Below are 20,893 nucleotides of genomic sequence, written 5' to 3' on the forward strand. Positions count from 1 at the left end.
ATTGAGACCACATTAAATTTAAAATAGAATAAAGCCCAAATACTTAAGAACATAACTTACAAAAATATATGTGAATAAAACATTCTTTTTAAAATCTAACTTTCAATAATGGAACCTATGTCTCTGATATTCTTATAAAATAGTAAATTGTAGTTTAGATTTACATTATAGATACTTTTATATAAAAAAATTAAAAATATTCTAATACTTGGTTTTATAATTGGTAGTTTGATTGTTAATAGACATACAATTAAATGTAACATAAATCGTTACTAATAACACTATATTTATCCCAGTTTCAAATTACTATACTATTTTTACACACAAATGAATCTCCAAACAAATTTCTAACAAACTTCAAAAACGCAAAGGCGTGATCTAATTTCATACAAATTAATTGTGCTTACGCAAATGACCTATATATTAGTGATAAAATCTTTAAAATTATATGATTCAAACCCTAAATTTCATAGTTATAAAAAGCAAAACAAAATCAAGTCCGCGCTTTCAAGCGCGGATCAAAATCTAGTAAACTTTTTAAATAATGTTCTATCGGATCAACCGATGGGTCAGAAACCCGTAATTAGTGCTATAATTGGACTGGTTACCATTCTAGCCCAAGTTTGGACTGACTTTCAATTAATGCCAGAGGTAGCAAAACCGTCTGCTGGACAACCTGTAAAATATCTGAGCTGAAACGTAAACCCAAGCTGACCAAATAATATCAAGTTTTTTCCGGCTAAAACCAAATCTTAAACCGACAGATTTAGGGCCTGACTGGTTCAAACGCAGCGGTTGCGGTTGCGGTTGCGGTTGCGGGAGTTTGTGGATGCGGGCGGTTGCGGTTTCTAGCGGTTTTAAGAGATTTGTACGACTGGTACTGCGGTTAAAAATTGGTGCGTTTGCGGATGAGTTATGACTGGTTAACTACCAAATGCGGTAATAGTAAAATAATAAATTAACAATATTTACATTTAATATAATTATAAAATATCAAAAATCATAAAATTATAATAAATATAAAATTTATATTTAGAAAATTTTAATTTTAATTTTTTGAAAATTTATTGAAATTGTTTTTATTATAAAATTTTATAATATTAATTAAAATATAATATATATATATATTTTAATATTTTCATAATTTCAATTTTTAAATTTTTATTATGTATTTTTACTTTTGTATATATATTATTTTATAAAAAAGAAAAAAAACTTACCGTCCCGCAACCGCCCGCAACCGCAAACGCTAGTTGGAGCCAGCTTTTGAATTTATGAGATTCGGAGCGGTTTGAAGCGGTTTAGAGCGATTTGAGTGATTGTTGCAAACCGCCGACAACCGCTACCACCCGCAAACGAAACCGCTACCGACCGCAAAAGCTGCGTTTGCGGGTGGTAGCGGGAAAACCAGTCACCCCCTTAGAGTATATTCCAAATTAGCACTCATCACTAAGCTACGGCTACTCGGTTTACAAAATTTAAGGAGAAGGATCAGAAAATAAGCGTTGAGGACCCTGTCGAAATGACAAAAAGGAACATCTCACTATATATGGCCTAAACGCAGACAAGAACACACGGAAATGACGATCGTTGTTACTTGTTGTTGTTGCCCTCAAGAGATATAAAGAAACATTAAACCTTCCGTATTTTAATAAAGACGCCAACAACTTCAAATTAATTCCTTTATCACTTGAGATTTAGCAACGGATATTCAAATGTTCTTTTTGTTTTTGGATATAAAATTAGGTGAGTAGAGTTACGTGAGAACTTCAACTAACCCACCATAAGTTTATTCAAAAGGTCCGACTAATAAAATTATATCGTTAATAATCACTTGAGATTTAGCATTGTCTATTCAATACAGAATTTGCAGAGAAAATGATATACAAATGATCTCATGGCACGGCCCTACTACGGCCGTTTGTTGACGAAATTGAATTTTTTTATTTCTTTCTTGGTAACATATGTTTGTATATCAAAATTTAGCAAAAAAAAATAAAAATATATGTTTGTATATAAGATTATGGCTCCGAATGGTAACTGCGGTTTGAGCGATGCGGGACAAGTGGTTTAACTGCGGTGCGGTTTTAACAGTTATAAAAACATATAGATATATGATATATGTAGAGATTTTTGTTATTCTTAATTACGGTGCGGGGTGGGACGGTTCGTAACATTTGAACCCTATATGTTTGAGTGTTTGACTCAATGATTTTGCAAATTTAAAATGATATTTATTAAATGTTGATGTTTGAGTGTTTATAAATGTTGTCAGAAAAAATGATATACGTATGGTCTCATGGTACGGCGTTTAATCAGAATCTCGAGTACTTATCAACGCTGGATTTCCTTTGTTTTTCAAAATGATATGATCTCAACGATGGTCCCATGTGCATGTAATTATCCCACTTAATTATTTCATTGCTCAATAGAACTTTTTTTGTTTTGTTTTTAATAGAGACAAGCTGTAAGACCAAAAAATCCAAAATAAACCCCGAGTCTCATAAAATATGGACTTTGTATCACATAAGAAGTGTACTGTGTACATAATGGTTGGATATAATAGTTTCACACTTTAAGAGATTTAATCTCTTGTTTAATAATCCAAGTAAAAATTCTATAACCTACCGCCCATATGCATATGATTCTCACACTTAATTATTCTATGATTCAGTTCTTACGATAACACTAGATAGCTAATAGTTTGCTACTTTGTTTGTATGTCATGTAGCTCTATACATTTATAGAAGCAAAACTTTAATCAGATCTTTAATATGGGTTCAAAACCGTGAAATCATAACTTGTTTCAACATGTTCGATCATATTATGAATTATACTAGTGATAACATGGCCCTGTAACTTCAAACTAGTTCTTTTATCACTTGAGATTATAAAATATATATAGTAACTGCACCAACAGAAACAAATTTGGTCATTCGCTCCCCAAATGACGCGAGGATGGAAGAGTTACGTTAAAACATTTGGCTATAATTGATTCCTTGGAAAAAGAAAAAACATTTTTTCAAGATGACAAATGATAAATTGTCCTTCTGATTTGGACAAGTGGTAGGCGGCACTAAAATTAATTCTTTTGCAACTAAAAAAATATCTCCGTCGCCCGGACATGCGGCACTGAAACTTTTTATAACATCGGTTATCATGTTTACGATTAGAACGATTATGATGATTGAGCGTTTTTACTCATCAATCATAATCATTATAAAATGATCCTCCATATGATCTCATGGTACGAATTCTAGTATCTCCATTCAAATGATCTCATCATGGTACGACATTTAGAGTCTCAAGTACATCATCTGACTACCAGTACCACCCATGTGCATTTGATCATCCCACTTAATTATCTCATTATTCAGTTCCTGATTTTATTTTTTTTTGGTGCAAAGTTCCTGAATGTTTTTTTCTTCGAAATGATACCATCGACCGCCCATGTGCATGTAATTATCCAACTTAATTATTTCAGTATTCAATTTTTTTTTAATTTCTGATAATATATATATATATATATATATAATGTTTGGAATAAATGAAAAGAAATGGAACAGGTAAAATAAGCTAGTTTAAGTATGGATGCAACAAAATAGAACGGATGATATTGAAAAAAAAAGCCAAATGATACTTATACTAATGCCATACAAATAAAATCTATATTATCAAAAAAATTTAATTCTGAAATATTTGAATAGTAAAAATAACTTTTAAATGTATTGAACAATGAAATTAAGCTCTTCTATTGATCTGACTTCTAAAATCGATGGAGAGATGATGACTTGCTTTACTATCAAATATCTCTTCAAGCAACGGACCATAGCACATGAAGAGAAAAAAATCGAAAGAGGCATGGAGAAGCTCATTCTACATCAGTTCAGCTTGTTAAAATCATTGATAAGGGAGTCAGAAATTGTTTAAGCTCTATTGTGATTATGGAAGACATGCGATATGAAAGTGGTTTAAGATATTGGTTTAGCACAAAAAGAGAGTAAAAAAATAGTTAGTTTTTTTTTAATTCTTTAACAAAGTTGTAAATAAGGTTTTCTGAATAAATTTAACATTAATTAAAAAAAAAACTCTTCTAGTTTTCTATATTTTTGGAAAATACAAAACAAAAACCCCACCTTTATGCTTAAACACCATGCAATTTGCCAATTTGGTGTGTGAGATAACTGAGCTGCGAAATATCATTTTTCTTTCTTGAAACGATAAACTACGTGCGGTGCATATTTTAGTTATTTGAGTTGAATGGAGGATAAAACCTCGTCCATCCAATATGCCCTAAGATATTCTTATGTTTTTAATTGAAAAGAAAATAGAAAAGTGAAGAACAAAAATCAAAAAGAAAGTTCTTTTTATCAAAAGAAAGTTATTTCTTTTAAAAAGAGTTTAAAAACAAAATAAATTAAGAGGAATGAAGTCTTCTTTTATTGGCGTTAAAAAGTCTTTTTAGTTATTTGAGAAAAGAACAGGAATAGACTGTCTACAGCAATAAACAGCGTCACGGTCACGGCTGAAAAAAAAAATCAATGTAATATAAAAGATTCGATAAAGAAACCATTTTGGCTGAATATTTTTATTTGCATTTTATCATAAAATCACTATATAATAGTCTTCTTAGTTCTGAATCTTATCTCTAAACGAAATCACATCAAAACATGTAAAAATATACCCCCAAAAAAACTAACTTGGTCAAATTTGTAAATAAATAATTATTTAGCGATACGAAGACCACAAAAGGAAACAAAAAACATATTTCTAGGAGCTGTACTTTAATTGTCACTGTCTACTAAAAGAAAAATAAAAGAGATTCATGACATCATTATTGGTGTCCCTTAGGTTGAGACCCTTAGCGTAGGATCCCTTAATTTTTAACTAAAAACGTTAAGGGATTTCTCTCAAGTCTCTTATTTAAAGGTCGTTCCTTAGCGTTTTTAGTTAAAAGTTAAGGGACCCTACGGTAAGGGGCTCAACCTAAGGGACACCAATAATGATGCCCTGAGACTTAAGAGGCGACAGCATTAAGAATCCGCCGTTAAGAAACTGACACGTGGCAGTAGGGCCATCACAATACGTGTGTGTAAGTAGGTCGGAGGTCTCTGTTCAGTTGCTTCGCCTATATAAATAGATAGTTAGAGCAGAAGGAACGTTGCCTATTTGACTTATAACTCGAAACATTGTCGGCTCCGGTAAGTCTTTGCTCTCTAGGCCCTCGCGGTAACTTGTTCCAACATAGTTTTCTTTTTTTTTTTGACGAATAGTTATTTCTTTTGGTTAATTCATTTCTTTGTATGAGTTTTGTTTTTGTGAGATGTCAAAGGATATGAATTAAAAAAAAAATCTATTCGATTTGCGTTTTGATCTACCAAAAGATTTACCATGGATGTAATTTTAACGTAGTTGACTGATAAAGTTGGATTCGGTTTATATTTTTGTACATATGTATTTACTAGATTTCTCAAACTAGATATGTCATAAATAGAAATCCTATTCTTTCTGCTTTCTTTTTTGTGTGCTTTGTAGTGTTTCTCCCATTGAGATGGGCATGTCACTTTTTTTTTCTATTCACATAAAGGAAAAACAACTTGACATTGCTAATTTCCAAGTTTTTGCAATAGATTATAGGAATATTGTTTATATTTAATTATTCCATTAAATGCAAGATTTGAGTCGTTGACATATGGTGTTTGTTATTAAAAATAACAGATATATGTTTTATATAGATTCCTCTTTGTGGTTAGAGATCATAAACGAGTTGTGGAGAGTGTCTGAGTAATTTTGGGAATGGAGGAAGAAAGAGTGGGAAGTTCGAAGAGGCCATTTCGAGGTATCATAGCAGATCTCAAAGGAAGAGCCTTGTGTTACAAGCATGACTGGGTCGCTGGTCTTCGTTCTGGTTTCGGGTACTTGGTTGGCTTAACTTATCATTTTAAATTCTTATTGACACAAAAGATGAACAAACTTTTTAATGATTCTTTTGTTGGTAGGATTTTAGCACCGACGACATATGTTTTCTTCGCCTCTGCCCTTCCGGTTATTGCCTTTGGCGAACAACTCAGCCGTGACACAGGTCTACTTCTTTGAGTCTTCAAGTCACCTTTGATATTTACTTACGGTTTGTATTCACGTGGAACAAAAGTCTATAAGTGACTCTGATCTTTTTATTACTCACGGTTTGTGTTCACATGCAACAAAAAGTCTACAAGTTGCACTTTACATACGTTTTGGCTTTTGCATGCATCCTATGATTCAAAGAGAGAAGCCAATTTTAAATTTGTTTTCTATTTTATTTGTGGAAAACAATGCATAGATGGAGTGTTAAGCCCAGTAGAAACGTTAACATCAACAGCGTTATGTGGAGTGATACACTCAATACTAGGAGGACAACCACTGTTAATACTTGGAGTTGCGGAACCAACTGTCTTGATGTACGTTTACTTGTACCACTTCGCTAAAGGAAGACCAGAACTAGGCAAAGAACTCTTCTTAGCTTGGGCTGCTTGGTACTAACAAAAAAATAAACTCTTTCGATATTTCTTTTTAATTTTTTATTTCTCTATGTAGTTATGGTTTTATTGGCTGTTGTATAAAATTCAAAGGGTATGTGTGTGGACGGCTTTGTTACTGGTTGTAATAGCGATATTCAACGTAGCTGATATCATTAACCGATTCACAAGGATCGCCGGGGAGCTGTTTGGTATGTTGATCGCGGTTCTATTCATCCAACAAACCATAAAGGTAGTTGATATTATATAAAATTGTGTATAGATAAAATAACAATCATGTACATATTATATATTGGCATGCATGTTTGAATTTTTCAAATGGTTTTGGCTTTTGGTTTTATGTATGTTGGATAATATCATAATAGTAACAGTAGTTGCCAAAAGAAAATTAAAAAATCTATTAAAAGTTAACATATATGTTTTGGTAAACATGTTAAGATTTATTACCGAGTTTTAATGTTTTTAAATTTTTGATAGATGATACTAAGAGAACTGATACTCTCTGTACTGGAATAATACAAAATTGCACCTTGTCAAAATAACATATGAGATGTTTCAAATGAAATGGTTAGGGAATGTTGAGCGAGTTTAAGATGCCAGACCATGAAGACTCAACACTTGAAAAGTATCAGTTTCAGTGGCTCTACACAAACGGACTGCTGGGCCTCATTTTCACCTTTGGCCTTCTCTACACAGCTTTGAAGAGCAGAAAAGCTAGGTCTTGGCGGTATGGAACAGGTAAGAGAGACTTATCTTTTTTTTTGGTAAAAAGAGAGAGAGACTTATCTTGTCATGCTTTGGTCACCATTTCTGTGGCAAAACCCATTAAAGTGCCTTAAAACTCTTTTTTTTTGCTTTTGTTTTAAAAGGATGGTACAGAAACTTCATAGCAGACTATGGAGTTCCCCTTATGGTTGTGGTTTGGACAGCATTGTCTTTCAGTACGCCATCAACACTCCCCTCTGGTGTCCCGAGAAGACTCTCTAGTCCTCTTCCATGGGACTCTGCCTCTTTAGGACACTGGACTGTCATCAAGGTCACAATAAAAGTCACTCTATACATCTTTTAAAGATCTTCTTGATTCATCATCTGAACCTCTTTGAGACCTGTTTTTAGTTCTGTACAGGACATGGGAAAAGTCCCTCCACCCTATATTTTTGCGGGGTTTATACCGGCTTTAATGATCGCAGGGCTCTACTTCTTTGACCACAGCGTTGTTGCCCAGCTCGCGCAGCAGAAGGAGTTCAACCTCAAGAACCCTTCTGCCTATCACTACGACGTCCTCTTGTTAGGTTTCATGGTAATCATTCTTAACCCCTTACAACATTTTAGATTTTATTGTAAACAAACGCGAATCAAACTCACGAAGAAAGCAAGAACACTTAGAGAGAAAACACGACCGAGGCAAATAACATTTTAGAGTTTGTATATTTATTATTTAAATGAATAATTTACGATTTCTTAGACTCATATTTATACGGCTTCAAAACCCCGATATTCATTTTTCTCTTTAGAAAAACTTCCTTATTTACTAAAAGCTATTTCTTAGTCTTAAAAAAAATATTCTGTCTTTTTACTGATGAACCGAGATTCTAATCACTCTAGAATCATTGTTCCTCTCGTTAAAATATCTCAAACTGTATAGGTTTTGGTATGCGGATTGCTCGGTCTGCCTCCTTCCAACGGAGTCCTCCCTCAGTCTCCTATGCATACCAAAAGCCTCGCTGTTCTCAAACGACAGGTTCTTTACACGTGAAGTCTCAACACTCAGACCAAGCTGGTCTTATTGGTGAACCTGTTTTGATTTTGGTGGTTACTTTTGTTCAGTTAATACGGAGGAAGATGGTGATGACAGCCAAAGAAAGCATGAGAAAGAGAGCAAGTTCCTCCCAAGTGTACGAGAACATGCAAGAAGTCTTCATAGAAATGGACAAAAGCCCACTTGTACGTAGTCAGACCCAATACCATTAAGTAAAAATTCAAGATTCAGAATCATAAGCAAACTCTTGTTTAAATCTACAGGTTCAGACAAACTCAACACACATAATGGAGCTGCAAGATTTGAAAGACGCAGTGATGAAGAAAACTGACGAGGAAGGAGATAGCAGCGAGGAAGGTGGTTTCGATCCAGAGAAGCACCTTGAAGCTTTCTTGCCTGTTAGAGTCAACGAGCAGAGAGTGAGCAACCTGTTACAGTCACTGCTGGTGGCAGGTGCTGTGTTGGCTATTCCAGCCATTAAGCTCATACCAACTTCTCTCCTCTGGGGATACTTCGCTTACATGGCCATCGATAGCCTCCCAGGGAATCAGTTCTTTGAACGCACAGTTCTTCTCTTCGTCCCACCAAGCCGGAGATTCAAGTATGTGCTCTGAATTTACTCTGTTTTGCTCTGTTTTTCTCTGTTTTACTTTCCTTCAAAGCATGATCACTTGATGATTGTTGTTGCCAGGGTCTTGGAGGGAGCACACGCGTCGTTCGTGGAGAAAGTTCCTTACAAGTCAATGGCTGCGTTCACAATGTTGCAGATATTCTACTTTGGTCTGTGCTACGGAGTGACATGGATTCCGGTGGCCGGAATCATGTTTCCGGTACCTTTCTTCCTCTTAATCGCCATCAGACAGTACCTTCTCCCGAAGCTCTTTAAACCGGCGCATCTACGAGAACTAGATGCCTCTGAGTACGAGGAGATCCCCGGAACTCCTAGAAACCCGCTCGAGCTGTCTTTTCGGGTGAGTTAGTGTAGGGCCGGTCCTGAGCATAGCTAAATGAAACATTGGATTATAACCTCCAAACGGTTTAATATTGATAAATCATACGGTTTCCAAATTGTTTAGAACAAAAGTTTACTAAATTGTCTATAACCGAAAACATATATATTACATTTGATTCTGCGTTTTTATAATCAGAGTTTTGTAATAATCATGAGTTAACATTGTCTTAAAGTCGACTGGCTCGATGAAAGACGTCCTAGAGTGTGACGCTGAGATCTTAGACGAGTTAACTACGAGCAGAGGGGAACTTAGAGTCCGTCCAGCTAGTCTTAGTCCAGACAAAGGCCACCAGGTTAACTTCTTTTTTCGTTTGTTATAGATCTTTGTGTTAGATTTAAACTTACTAAAAGAAGAATGTTCACATGCTCATGTTTAACATGTAGATTTACCCCAACGAGATAGTAGAAGCAGGAGATGGGGACATAAGTACTCCAAGAGAGTGATCTATCAACGATCACAATGACCATGTGGTATATGTAAATCAGAAGACAGATGGTATTAGGGTTTGCGTCATTAAATAAACCCAAGATGACGTGTTTGTCAAGATAATGGTCTTAGCAGTAAGAATTTATTAAGTACTGGTTAAGTCTTAAACCGTGCAGGGAAAACTACATTTTTTTTCTCTTATACTCCATCTGTTTCATAATAAGTGTTTTTCTAATATTTTTTTCTCGTTACACAAAAAGTATCACTTTATAATTCCAATGCAAATTTTACTTACTTTCAGCTAAAAATTAATTGCAAACTTCATTGATTTTATAAATAGTTTGATTTATCTCAAATACTATTGGTTATAGAGATGTAATTAATAACAACTTACATATATTTAAACTACTTTCTTAATCTGAGTGAAAAATGTCAAAGTGACACTTATTCATAAACGGAGGAAATATTAAACTTTATGAATCAATGTTTCATATGTTTTATTATATATAATTCATGAACCAAATCTAAAACTCTTTTAGTCACTAAGAATGAAAGAAATGTTTTGAAGTTGAGACTAGGCGTTGGAAGCTTGCTTGTTCTCCAAGAAACCATATAAATAATACAAGTTCATGATTCTGAAGGCATAGCAACAAAACAACGAAGCATGTGCAAATTTTGAGATATCTGCACTAGAATTGCTTCTCCTTCACTAACATCTAAAACATCTGCAATACCAAAGAATCAGACAGAGGAATACCAAAGAACTTGTTACCTCCTCTTACAAAACTCGGTGTTCTGTCCACATCCAGACCCTTTAAACTCAGATTCTTTTTCAGAAACTTTGTTGTGTGAAACCCTAGGAGCAGGAGCAGGAGCAGGAGCAGGAGCAAGGAAAGAAGTGTTGTTCTTTCAAAACTTCTCAGATTTTGTCTTTAATAGTTTTCTACAAGAGGAACAATGTTGTTTCAAGCTGTCGTTTTCAGTGTTGTTGTTGCTTGTTTTGCAAGCAACCAGATGATTTGTTGTCTGAACAAAATTTTCCTCTTTCTTGAGCGCCAAGGGAAGGTCTCATTCATCATCAATGAGAAGCTCAAGATCTTTGTGTAAGATCCATGAGAGACTTATAAGTATCACAGTCATATTCTTTCTGGGTGGCAAAAGAGAGAAGACAACCTTCACACATATGTTTGATCTTAGAGAGTTTCTTGTGGACATGGCAATAAGCAAGGGAAGAGACTTTCTTCTTATGAGAGTCGCAGATTTTTGAGTCATTGTAATAGAAATGAGAGTCTCTAGGGACAAGAACGTGTTCGATCCTGGTACAGAGGAGACAAGGGAGTGTTGTGATAGAAGAATCTAGCGTATTGGTTTGATAGAAAGGCGAGAAGGCCGTCGATAAAGAGGGTGGTGATGAGAATCCATTCAAGGATGGTGTAGATGAGGACATTGTGGCTTGTAGAAGAAGAAACAGAGAAGTTGAATAATCATATGAGATCAAATTGAGCAAGAAGATCTCTCGCACACTATTTTTGTTTTGTTTATGAATGTGTTTCTATTTATGGGCTGGGAGACTGAATACAAATACACGACCGAAACAGAGGACATGCCAAGACACACACATTTGACTCATACATGTATGTATTTAGTTGTAAGATTGGTTGATTAGTGAATGGGGATCATGTTCTCTGATTGGAAGATTATTTGGTTAGGAAACAGGTAATGTACCTAATCATCCCACACTAAAAATATATAAAAAGAATCTGGATTTTTGATGGGTAATGAAAAAGCTCCACTATAATAGAAGTGACCAATAAAATGTGACATATTGGAATCATTCAAGATAATGAATAATCTACAAATCCTACAAATATCTTATCTTGAAAAACCAGATATCTTATTATAAACCCCCATGAATCACCAAAGATTGATTGAGATGGCCACATGGAGAAGCAACTAATTAAGACTGATTTTGACTGAAAGAACATGAATGAAACAAACCATACCAGATAGTATTACAACAACTTCCAAACATGTAAGGAAAAAAAAAAAACAGAAAAGATGAAGGTGGTGGAAACCCTACAAACACACTTACAGTTCTTCAAACTCTTATGTCTATTAGTCTTCTTTACTACACATCTTTTCAGCCAAATACATAAATTTGATTAAAATATAACAAAGTCAAGTCCTATCTGTACAAGAGAGAAACAAACAAGATGTGTGTGTGTGTATGTTGCAGATTCACCTTTTGGGATTTGCATTAAGCGACTCCAATGGTGTTGAATGCTGAATGCCTTGAAGAAGAAGATGGCTCATTTATATTGGATAAGGCTAGTGAGAGGCTGAGAGAGATCGGTTCAGGACTAGCTTGCAAAGTAAATGGGACCAGGTTAACTTCTGGTACAAGAGAAGATGGTTGTGATGTGTTCTCCTGCACTTCTTCCATGGGCATTACCTAATGAAAAAGCCAAGCAAATATTTGTTAAAAAAAAAAAATTAACCTACCACTAGCTTCGAGGTGAATCATCTGGGTAAGTCACTAGGGTGACAAGAGGATTAGTGAATATTTACCATAGGAGTTGTCATGTCAAAAATACTAGATCTTCTCCGGCGGCGACGGTTGAGATTACTTCGCCGGAGAAAGTATTTCTGAGCATGACTAGCTACTTGAGTAGACGTCCTGCTCTTGACAAAGTTTTGAGATATTCCTTTCCAATTTCCTTTTCCTACTTTCTCCAGACCAAGCAAGAACAGCTTGTGCTCTTCCTCACTCCATGGAACTCCTGTTTCAAAAAATAACAAGAACATAAAAGCTTTGTTTTTATCAGTCGACTGCTCAAAAACATGTCCAGAGATTAGAAACAGATTTGGATAGTACCTCGTTTCCTCTCACGATTAGAAGAAACCGGACCAGCTTCATCCGCGGAAGCGTAACAGGAGTTGGTTTTGTTCTTATCTTGTCTATCTCCATCCTCGCCACCGATCTTTAGGATCTCATCCGTCTGCTCATAATCAGACAAGTTGTTCAAACTCACGCTCTTTCTCATAGGGTCAAGCACAACCCTAACACCGAACAGCATAATCTCTTTACTTATGCCGCACGCGACCGTGTTACTACCGTCGGCCATGATATTCCACGCGCTCCCTCTTTCACCGTAAGGAATCAAAAGTACAGAGCAATAGCAATGGAGTGGTGTGGTGAGTGTGAAATGCCTTCTTGATGAGTTTTATAAGCCAAAAGGCAGGTGGTTCCTTTGTTAAACAATTACATGTTGTGACTGCTATGATGGTATCATATGCCACGTGTCTACCTGCATGTCTCTGTACACAGTTAAATACAATTACATCGATGGTGCTTTAACATGATAAAAGTGTAGGTTTATAGAGTACTTATACCAATCAGGTCAACTCAATGTCCCCTCCTAAGCGCATGCAACTTGATCTTAGAAAAATAGTCACCTTCTGAAACGATTCTGTGTACTCTCTGCTCTTATAATATATTTTTACAGCTAAACCATTGTACTTTATTTTTATAAAGAACCATATCTTGTTGATCTATGGGTTTTTCTTAAAAGACGTTACAAGTAATTCCTTTAAAAATTTTAACTTTTAATTTCAACATACAATAATATCAGGAAACTAAATGTACACAGTTATATATAAAGTTTTTTTTTTTGGTAAAAGTTATATATAAAGCTTATAAACCAAAATGATTTTTAACCAAAAATATGATATGTTAGTCGGATTTATTGTCTAAAATTAGTCATAAGACGGTGTTAGGTACAAATTCGACTATCTATATTATTAAAAGAGAAGTACAAAATAAAAATACCCTTTAATTTTACCATTTATTTATATTAAAATGCCATTGAGATATTTATTGAACCTATATTTAAGTATGCTTGTCTTTTCCTAATGTATTTTCCTTATTTAAATAATAGATTTACTTAATCAAATCTTAACCAAAATATTTCCTAATATATTTCATATTAACATATTAAATATTTTTAATATTTGTTAGTAATAAATAATAAAATAAAAAATCACACGTCATAATCAATTTATATAACATATAAATAAAATATGAAATAGTTTATTCATATAATATTGGATTTTTATATGATACATTGTGATATAATAGACAATTAAAATAAAAAAATATAATTATTCAAAGTAATAAATAAAATTATTTTGTTTTAAAATTTTATATTAAAAATTATGTAATACATTTTAATTTAAAATATATATACATATATTATACCATTGGTACAAAGAAAATATTTTAAGTGAAAGCAAATATTTATACAGTCACGGACTCACGGGTCAAGCTCTAGAATTAAACAACAATAGCACAAAACTATTTTTCTTTAACAAATTTATTTTAATAGAAATTATAGTTCCAAATATGTTTATATATTTTATGTATTTATAAATTTATTTTCTTTGTTTTTAAGGGATGCTATGATTTTGAAATTGAAAAAAAAATATGACCCACCTCTATATTATTTTAATTAGGATAAAATTTATATCAAAATGTTTTATTAAACTTTTAATTTAAATTTTTATTATAACTGCAAAGATTAATTTTTAATATAAATTTATGTTTAAATACTACAAATAAATCATTTAATATAAACTACAAAAACTAAAAACATAAAATAAATACCCGCCTAGTCGGGCGGGTCAAGATCTAGTATGAATTCTTTTAGAAGAACGTTAGGATGTGATTTGACGTATAAGCAAATGATTAGATTTATATAATGTCATTATTTATTTAATTTTAGATTTATAGGAGTAAATTTAAAGATTTATACCCACAGTTTTGGAAGAACTATATACCCATAGTTTTTGGAAGACAACAGGAACACACAAGGCACTAACATCGGTTAGAAAGCAAAGCCACCATTACTTTTATGCACACAAAGTGGAGACCTAAGTGTACTAGTGTAGTGTGTGAAGCACTAAGGAAGAGCTTTCCTGTCTACTTTCTTTTTAGCAATTTGGATGAGTAGCTTGAGTGACGTTTCCAAAATAAGAAAATATACACATATATGAGATATATAGAGAGGAGAAGAACAAGAAGAGTTTTGCACGATGACCAGTTTCTTTTTATTCTGGGTGGAGTTGTTATGTTCCAATTTAAACTCAGACCAGTGCGTCATTGGTGTGTAATATGTTAGATGTGGAGTCGGAGATAGTGACCGAGAATCAGATGAGGTCATAAGCAAACACTAGAGCTTCAACTAGAGAATCTTGACTGATAGATCCTTTGCATTTGTAACTGAAGCTTCAATAATATATAATATAAGCATTTAGATCAGGACCATAGCCGGAAAAACGGTCATTTCATAACCAACATATCACAATATGTTTAATTCAAACCCGATTTATACCACCGTACAAAAACATACCTCAACTCTCGAAAATTTCAAATAACATAAATGTTCTTTATCTTTATGACGAAATCATACACCAGTCGCCACAACAAATGTCATGTCATATAATTTTAATGACGTAGATGTTATGTCAGCCAATTTTGCAGACGAGAATGCCACATGTGCAAAATAAAAATCTTTAAAAAAACAAAATAGTTGTAAAAATATTTTCTTAGAAAATGTAATTTATAAATTTATATTATTTAGTAAAATTAACAAAAAAAAATCAAGTAATTTTTTTTTAATCTTATGTAAGAGATATATTCGTAAATTTTGGATCCTATCACAATACCGTCCTTATAAGAGTTGTATATATGTTGTAGTGATTCAAATTCAATGTTATTGTTGCTTCATAAGTATATATTTCTTATGTTTTTCTGTTAACTTTTAGATTTTAATTCAGGTTATCCGAACCGATCCGATATAACCCAAATTCGAACGATATATGGTTACTTTATAGATTCTAGAATATGATACAAAACTGACAGAACCCGATGTGTTATGAATATCTCTCTCATATAAGATAAAAATTTATTATTTAATTAATTTTTATTAATTTTACTAAATAATATAAATTTATAAATTTTACATTTTATAAAAACATATTTTTATTTTTTTTAAATTTTTTGTACACGTGGCATTTTTATTAGCAAAATTAGTTGACGTAGTATCTACATCAGCAAAATTAGATGACATAGCAGATGATCATGTGGCGACTGGTGTATGATTTCGCCAAAAAGACAAACAACATGTGTTTTATTTGAAATTTTTGAAACTTCAGGTGTGTTTTTGCACGGTGGTATAAGTCGGGTATGAATTGAACATATCACGATATGTTGGGTATGCAATGGGTTTTTTAATTAAACATTAACCTTGAATCATTGATCTCCAAAATTTGTAGAGACTTTTTACATAACAAACCCCAAAAATATGAAATTTTTTTAAGGTTTTTAAGAAATGTTTATTCCAAAAATCTCATGCAGTAATAGTAACCAGAAAGACATATGAATGAACAAATTAATCTATGGCTGCAAAATCGTTGGTCTGACTAATGATTCCATTAAAAAAAAAGAATTAGTTGGTTTTGCTCCAATGTCTCTATATTTTTTTCTAAAATTGAAATTTCAATTATAGAGATGGTTTTTTTCTAAGTGCATCTCCAATGTATACTTTTATATTTTCTTCTAAAATAGAAATCTCTATTATAGAGATAGAATTGTTCGAATGCATGCATCTATAATATAGTTCATCTGTTTTAGACGAAAATATAGAGAAATATTTTTTGTCTCTATATTTAGAGGTGAAAATATCATATGAGGTGATAATATCATATCTCTATATTTTTCCCTATAAATAGAAGAATTCTATTATAGAGGCATGCATTGGAGAAAATCCACCTCTATAATAGAATTTCTCCATTTTAGAAGAAAATATAAAGATAGAAATAGAGATGGGTTAGAGATGGTCTAATGTATGGCTTTATAATAGAGCTTTTCTATTTTAGAGAAAAATATAAAGGAATACTATTTTTTGTCTCTATATTTAGAGATGAAAATAGCATTTTTGTCTCTATTTTTTTTTTTTATAAATAGAAAAATTCTATTATAGAAGCATAGACTGGAGCAATCCACCTTTATGATAGAGATTCTCTATTTTTGAAAAAGAAAATATAGAAATAGGTTGACAAAAAACGAGTGGTATCTAACCTATACTAAAAGGGTTATATGAGCATCAGTGAAACTGTCCACGTCAGCAATTTAATCAGCCAATCAAAATAGTTCTTTTTGACACGTCAGAATCCAGTTCAGAAAATCTAACCCTAATGTTCTTCGAACAAGAAACGAAAGTCGCATTCCCCCATCCTTGGCGAGTCGATGTCGTTTTCGCTTTCGTTCACCATATGAAACGGTCCGAGTTAAGAGTTCGTGTTTAATCGCATCAATTCGCTCATCCACTACGTCGTCTTCAATGCTCTGTTTCGATCTGCAAGGCGGTGATTTTACAGTATAAATATGTGTGTGATTTCTCCCTTTCAACCCATCCTACACAAGCAGTGGAGTTTCTCCATTTCACTGGCCGTTACCGGAGTCGGTTTAGATATCTCTCCACCGCCGCTTCACTCTTAGGGGGCATTGACTCTTCCTTCTAATTCGGCCTTCTCGGAGCGAGCAGCTTGCTTCCGTGATTGTTGATGAGCAGAAGTAAGGCGGAAACGTCTCCGGTGAGTCTACTACTACGAGATTGGTACTTTCTAACTCCAACTCTAATCTGGAAAACGTAAAACTGAGTATGGTGAGATAGATTCATCTCAGCGTAGTTTCGTTTCCTCCATGACTTCCAAACGAGCCTACAAGCTACGTATCCTTATTTTCTCTCAGAAAGTTTCTTCATTTCCAAGTGTCTTTTGTTTTGATTTTGATTTTTTTTTTGTATCAGATGTAGGGGTGGGCACTTTACCCGAAATCCGAAGTGGCATCCGAACCCGATCCGAAAAACCCGAACCGAAATCCGAACCGAAGTAGCAAAATATCCGAACGGGTATTGAATTAGGAGAGATTGGATATCCGAACCCGAACGGGTAATATCCGAACCCGAATGGATATCCGAAAATAACCGAACATATATATAATTAACATTATATTTCTAGTTTACATTTTTCATTTTATATAAAATATTTATATTGATACTACACATACTTTAAATTCATATGATATACATACAATTACGTAGAAGATGATTTGCTATTCACTTAAAATGCATGTCAAACTTTTTATTTCAATAATTAACAAAAAGTTACATCCAAAATTTAAAAACAATAACCAAATTAATTTCTTTTAAGTTTGAAAATGTTATGTCCAAATCTATTAACCATTCAATCTATTAAAAATAAAAAAATAGTTAAGTGAAAAGTTATATATTTAAATACAAGAAATTTGAAAAATGAAAATTTTCATTTTTTTCATCAAAATCTAAATATCCGAATCCGATCCGAAATAACCGAAACCGAACTAAAAATACCCGGACCCGACCCGAAGTACAGAAATACCCGAACGGGTTCTACACCTCTATACCGAAATACCCGAAAATCCGAAATACCCGACCCGAACCCGAATGGGTACCCGAACGCCCACCCCTAATCAGATGTATGTCAAAGACCAAAACTTTCGAGCTCACCATTTTTTAACTATTCAATTAGATTTGATGTTGGTTCAAATGAATTTAATTATAGTTCTGGGTCGCTACTTTTTTCCTTATATGAATAGGGTCTTTAGTCTGCTTCACTAGATTTGGGTTTATATAGTGAATGGAATCACTCTGTTCTAAAGGATATGGTACAAGTAGAATCTATCTGGGTTTGAGAGCCATGAGATTTTTAGTGTTCTATCTTTCTCTGATTCTAGGCGGAAAACATTGTTTTGGCTCTAAAAATTCTGATTCGTGTGTCAAATTTTCATGGTACTTGACAAGACTACAACTTTTCTTACCATGAAAAGACAAACTTTATAACTTGCATTGTTGTTTATAACTTGCATTGTTGTTGCTTGCTTTTATGTTAATTGTATATGCTTTGTGAGCTCATAGTAGCTATACATTTACAGGTTTTTGGTTGAACCCGGTCCCGGCGGGGATCACACCCCCTAGAACAACATTTTCTTTCAGGCCTTTCAACCAATCGATACGACCCCGAAGAGCAGCTTTTGCTAAAACTCTAGCAGTTTCTTGAAAACTTGCTTCGGATAATCTTACAGATGTGAAACACCATGATTTTGTACGTTAAGGTTTGGCGTTTTTGAGACCTTTGCAGCGAAAGGGGATGATTGTGCAAGAGAATGCAGAGAAAAGATGCAGATCATGGTGTGTAATATTTATACATTTTTAACATTTACCAATGAGAATTGAATTTGTTGAGTTTGTAGCAATAATGATGATGATAGGTAGCAGGTGGTGATGGTACAGGTGCTCGGGTTCGCCAATCTCTTATCCATAAGTAAGTGGCAATGTCAATATACTGTTGACAGAAGTTTTCAGCTGGCATAGCTCCATGTATAGTAGTGATATTCTTCCCCTCTCAAGTGTTTAATGAAAGTCATCCACCATGGAGTTTTCTCTATAAATAAGTTTTTGATGTTGGTTATGTTTGAAAGTGACAAGGACCCGGTAAGTACTCTAGGTAAGTAGGTGTATTCATATAATTGGAGAATAAACTGCGTGTCATTGTTGATTTGTTTCAAAGACTAGAATAAAAAGCCATACTAGAAGTTTTTAAGACATTTTCTTCCATGTAAAAAAAGGAATGTTATAAGAAGAGGAAGGTCTGTAAAAAAATCATCCTTATTATCATCGACAACCACAAACATAATAACAAGCAACACTTCCAACAATTGTATACATATCTTCGACAGCAATACAAAAAAAAGCAAATGGCATGACGTACTTCTTTAAAAGAGCAACATTTGAGTTTAGTTCCTTGACCTACAAAAAACACAACAATAGTTGACATAATAAAACTCAGATTTCAGATGAAAAGGTGCAGGTATATAAATGGAATCAGAGATTGTATATCTGTCGTTGAGCATCCGGTTAGTGTTGGCATTATTTCCAAGAACAAGGAGTCATAGCTTGATGCTCAACAATGACACGTATGACCAAGAACAAGTCTTATAGAATGTCCTAAGGCGCTCATGGTTATGTGAGAAATATAACACATCCCAACACCAAAATGATCTAGGACATTCAAAATATAATTTTATAACTGTCTAGCTACTTATAGTTTATACATGATATTTATATACTAAATAAACATTGAGAAGATATAATCAAAACTAAATTTAAACAAAAAAACCCGGTCGTAGCCCGGAACCATAGTAAGTAATAAAAGAAGGATATAAGCCTTAGATAGAGTGTCCACGTAGGCGAAAATAATCGGTCAATGAGAAACTATATTTTTGCTATGTCACCTCCTCTATTTATTTTTACAAAATGATCATTTAACTTTTTACTTAAACAATTACTAGATCTCGATCCGCGCAACTGCGCGGGTTTTTGTTATCATTTATTTTTATATAAATATTTTGTTGTCAATTCTAAATTGGTATATATTATAATATATATGTGTTTATCAATTTTTAAAACATAATAAGTTTACGGTATATTTTTTTCATTGAATAGATTGTTTCAAACTTTCACATGTATTTGTATCTTCTTCTATATATACTTTTGGATTATTATTTCTTTATTAAAATCGTTATTTACATGGATTTATATCATCGAGTAAATAATTAAAAATTTAGTTTTTGTTTAATTTTTAAAATGAACTATATAATTTTAAATTTGTTTTCATTGGTTTAAGGTAGTAAATGTTAATCGTTGTTAGATAATATGATTTTTGTTATTTAAAAAAAATTATAATTTTAAAAGTTAACATCGACAAATATTTAAATAATTAACATATGAAGGTATAGTATTACAATATTAAATTATAAATATTTAATTTACACTATCTATAAATCTAATGGATCATCTATTGTTTAAATCTAATTATTGATATCCCAATTAAAAATTCTGGTATGTCCAATATTTAAATGATAAGACTAGAGATTAAATGTAACATGATTTTCTAGGAATAGGTCCAGTAGGTCCATTTTTAAAAAAATCACACATGAATTAAGGTTGTGACTTCTGTTTTAATATATAAGATAACCGAAAATATTTTTTTAGTGAATAAACTATATTTTTTCCATATCG

General features: G+C 33.1%; 2 protein-coding genes and 1 long non-coding RNA gene across 4 annotated transcripts; 2 read left to right on the top strand and 1 right to left on the bottom strand.

The window, feature by feature from the left end:
* Positions 1–5,128: 5,128 nt before the first annotated feature.
* LOC125574809 (boron transporter 4-like) lies at positions 5,129–10,008 on the top strand. Of its 2 annotated transcripts, none has more exons than XM_048757799.1 (14): positions 5,129–5,201; positions 5,736–5,915; positions 6,000–6,082; positions 6,323–6,515; positions 6,612–6,750; positions 7,091–7,256; positions 7,388–7,554; positions 7,645–7,818; positions 8,164–8,259; positions 8,346–8,462; positions 8,541–8,878; positions 8,969–9,248; positions 9,463–9,582; positions 9,674–10,008. In XM_048757799.1, exons 2-14 carry the CDS (start codon positions 5,797–5,799, stop codon positions 9,731–9,733), a joined length of 2,052 nt encoding a protein of 683 aa, XP_048613756.1. In that variant the 5' UTR covers positions 5,129–5,201; positions 5,736–5,796; the 3' UTR covers positions 9,734–10,008. The 2 variants fall into 2 exon arrangements, with proteins under 2 accessions (XP_048613756.1, XP_022558721.2); XM_022703000.2 differs by having other exon boundaries at positions 5,160–5,201; positions 5,754–5,915.
* A 1,692-nt stretch (positions 10,009–11,700) lies between these two features.
* On the bottom strand, positions 11,701–12,968 carry LOC111206365 (transcription factor MYB1R1-like). The gene is made up of 3 exons (XM_022703024.2): positions 12,592–12,968; positions 12,285–12,496; positions 11,701–12,168 (listed from the first exon to the last, which is right to left on the bottom strand). Exons 1-3 carry the CDS (start codon positions 12,839–12,841, stop codon positions 11,974–11,976), a joined length of 657 nt encoding a protein of 218 aa, XP_022558745.2. The 5' UTR covers positions 12,842–12,968; the 3' UTR covers positions 11,701–11,973.
* Positions 12,969–18,879: 5,911 nt separating this feature from the next.
* On the top strand, positions 18,880–19,283 carry LOC125587402. The gene is made up of 2 exons (XR_007323677.1): positions 18,880–19,003; positions 19,084–19,283. It is a non-coding gene; the product is annotated as an uncharacterized LOC125587402 (long non-coding RNA).
* Positions 19,284–20,893: the final 1,610 nt, after the last annotated feature.

Source organism: Brassica napus, chromosome A2 (genome assembly GCF_020379485.1).
Source record: "Brassica napus cultivar Da-Ae chromosome A2, Da-Ae, whole genome shotgun sequence".
Classification (NCBI taxonomy): domain Eukaryota; kingdom Viridiplantae; phylum Streptophyta; class Magnoliopsida; order Brassicales; family Brassicaceae; genus Brassica; species Brassica napus.

Bases quoted from the DNA above. Each gene is read 5' to 3' on its own strand.
- LOC125574809 (XM_048757799.1), top strand. From the start codon at position 5,797: ATGGAGGAAGAAAGAGTGGGAAGTTCGAAGAGGCCATTTCGAGGTATC. The intron at 8,260-8,345 runs GTTCTTTACACG...ACTTTTGTTCAG, and splicing joins TCGCTGTTCTCAAACGACAG to TTAATACGGAGGAAGATGGT. The intron at 8,879-8,968 runs GTATGTGCTCTG...TGTTGTTGCCAG, and splicing joins CCACCAAGCCGGAGATTCAA to GGTCTTGGAGGGAGCACACG.
- LOC111206365 (XM_022703024.2), bottom strand. From the start codon at position 12,841: ATGGCCGACGGTAGTAACACGGTCGCGTGCGGCATAAGTAAAGAGATT. The intron at 12,497-12,591 runs GTACTATCCAAA...TTTTTGAAACAG, and splicing joins TAATCGTGAGAGGAAACGAG to GAGTTCCATGGAGTGAGGAA. The intron at 12,169-12,284 runs GTAAATATTCAC...CTTTTTCATTAG, and splicing joins TTGACATGACAACTCCTATG to GTAATGCCCATGGAAGAAGT.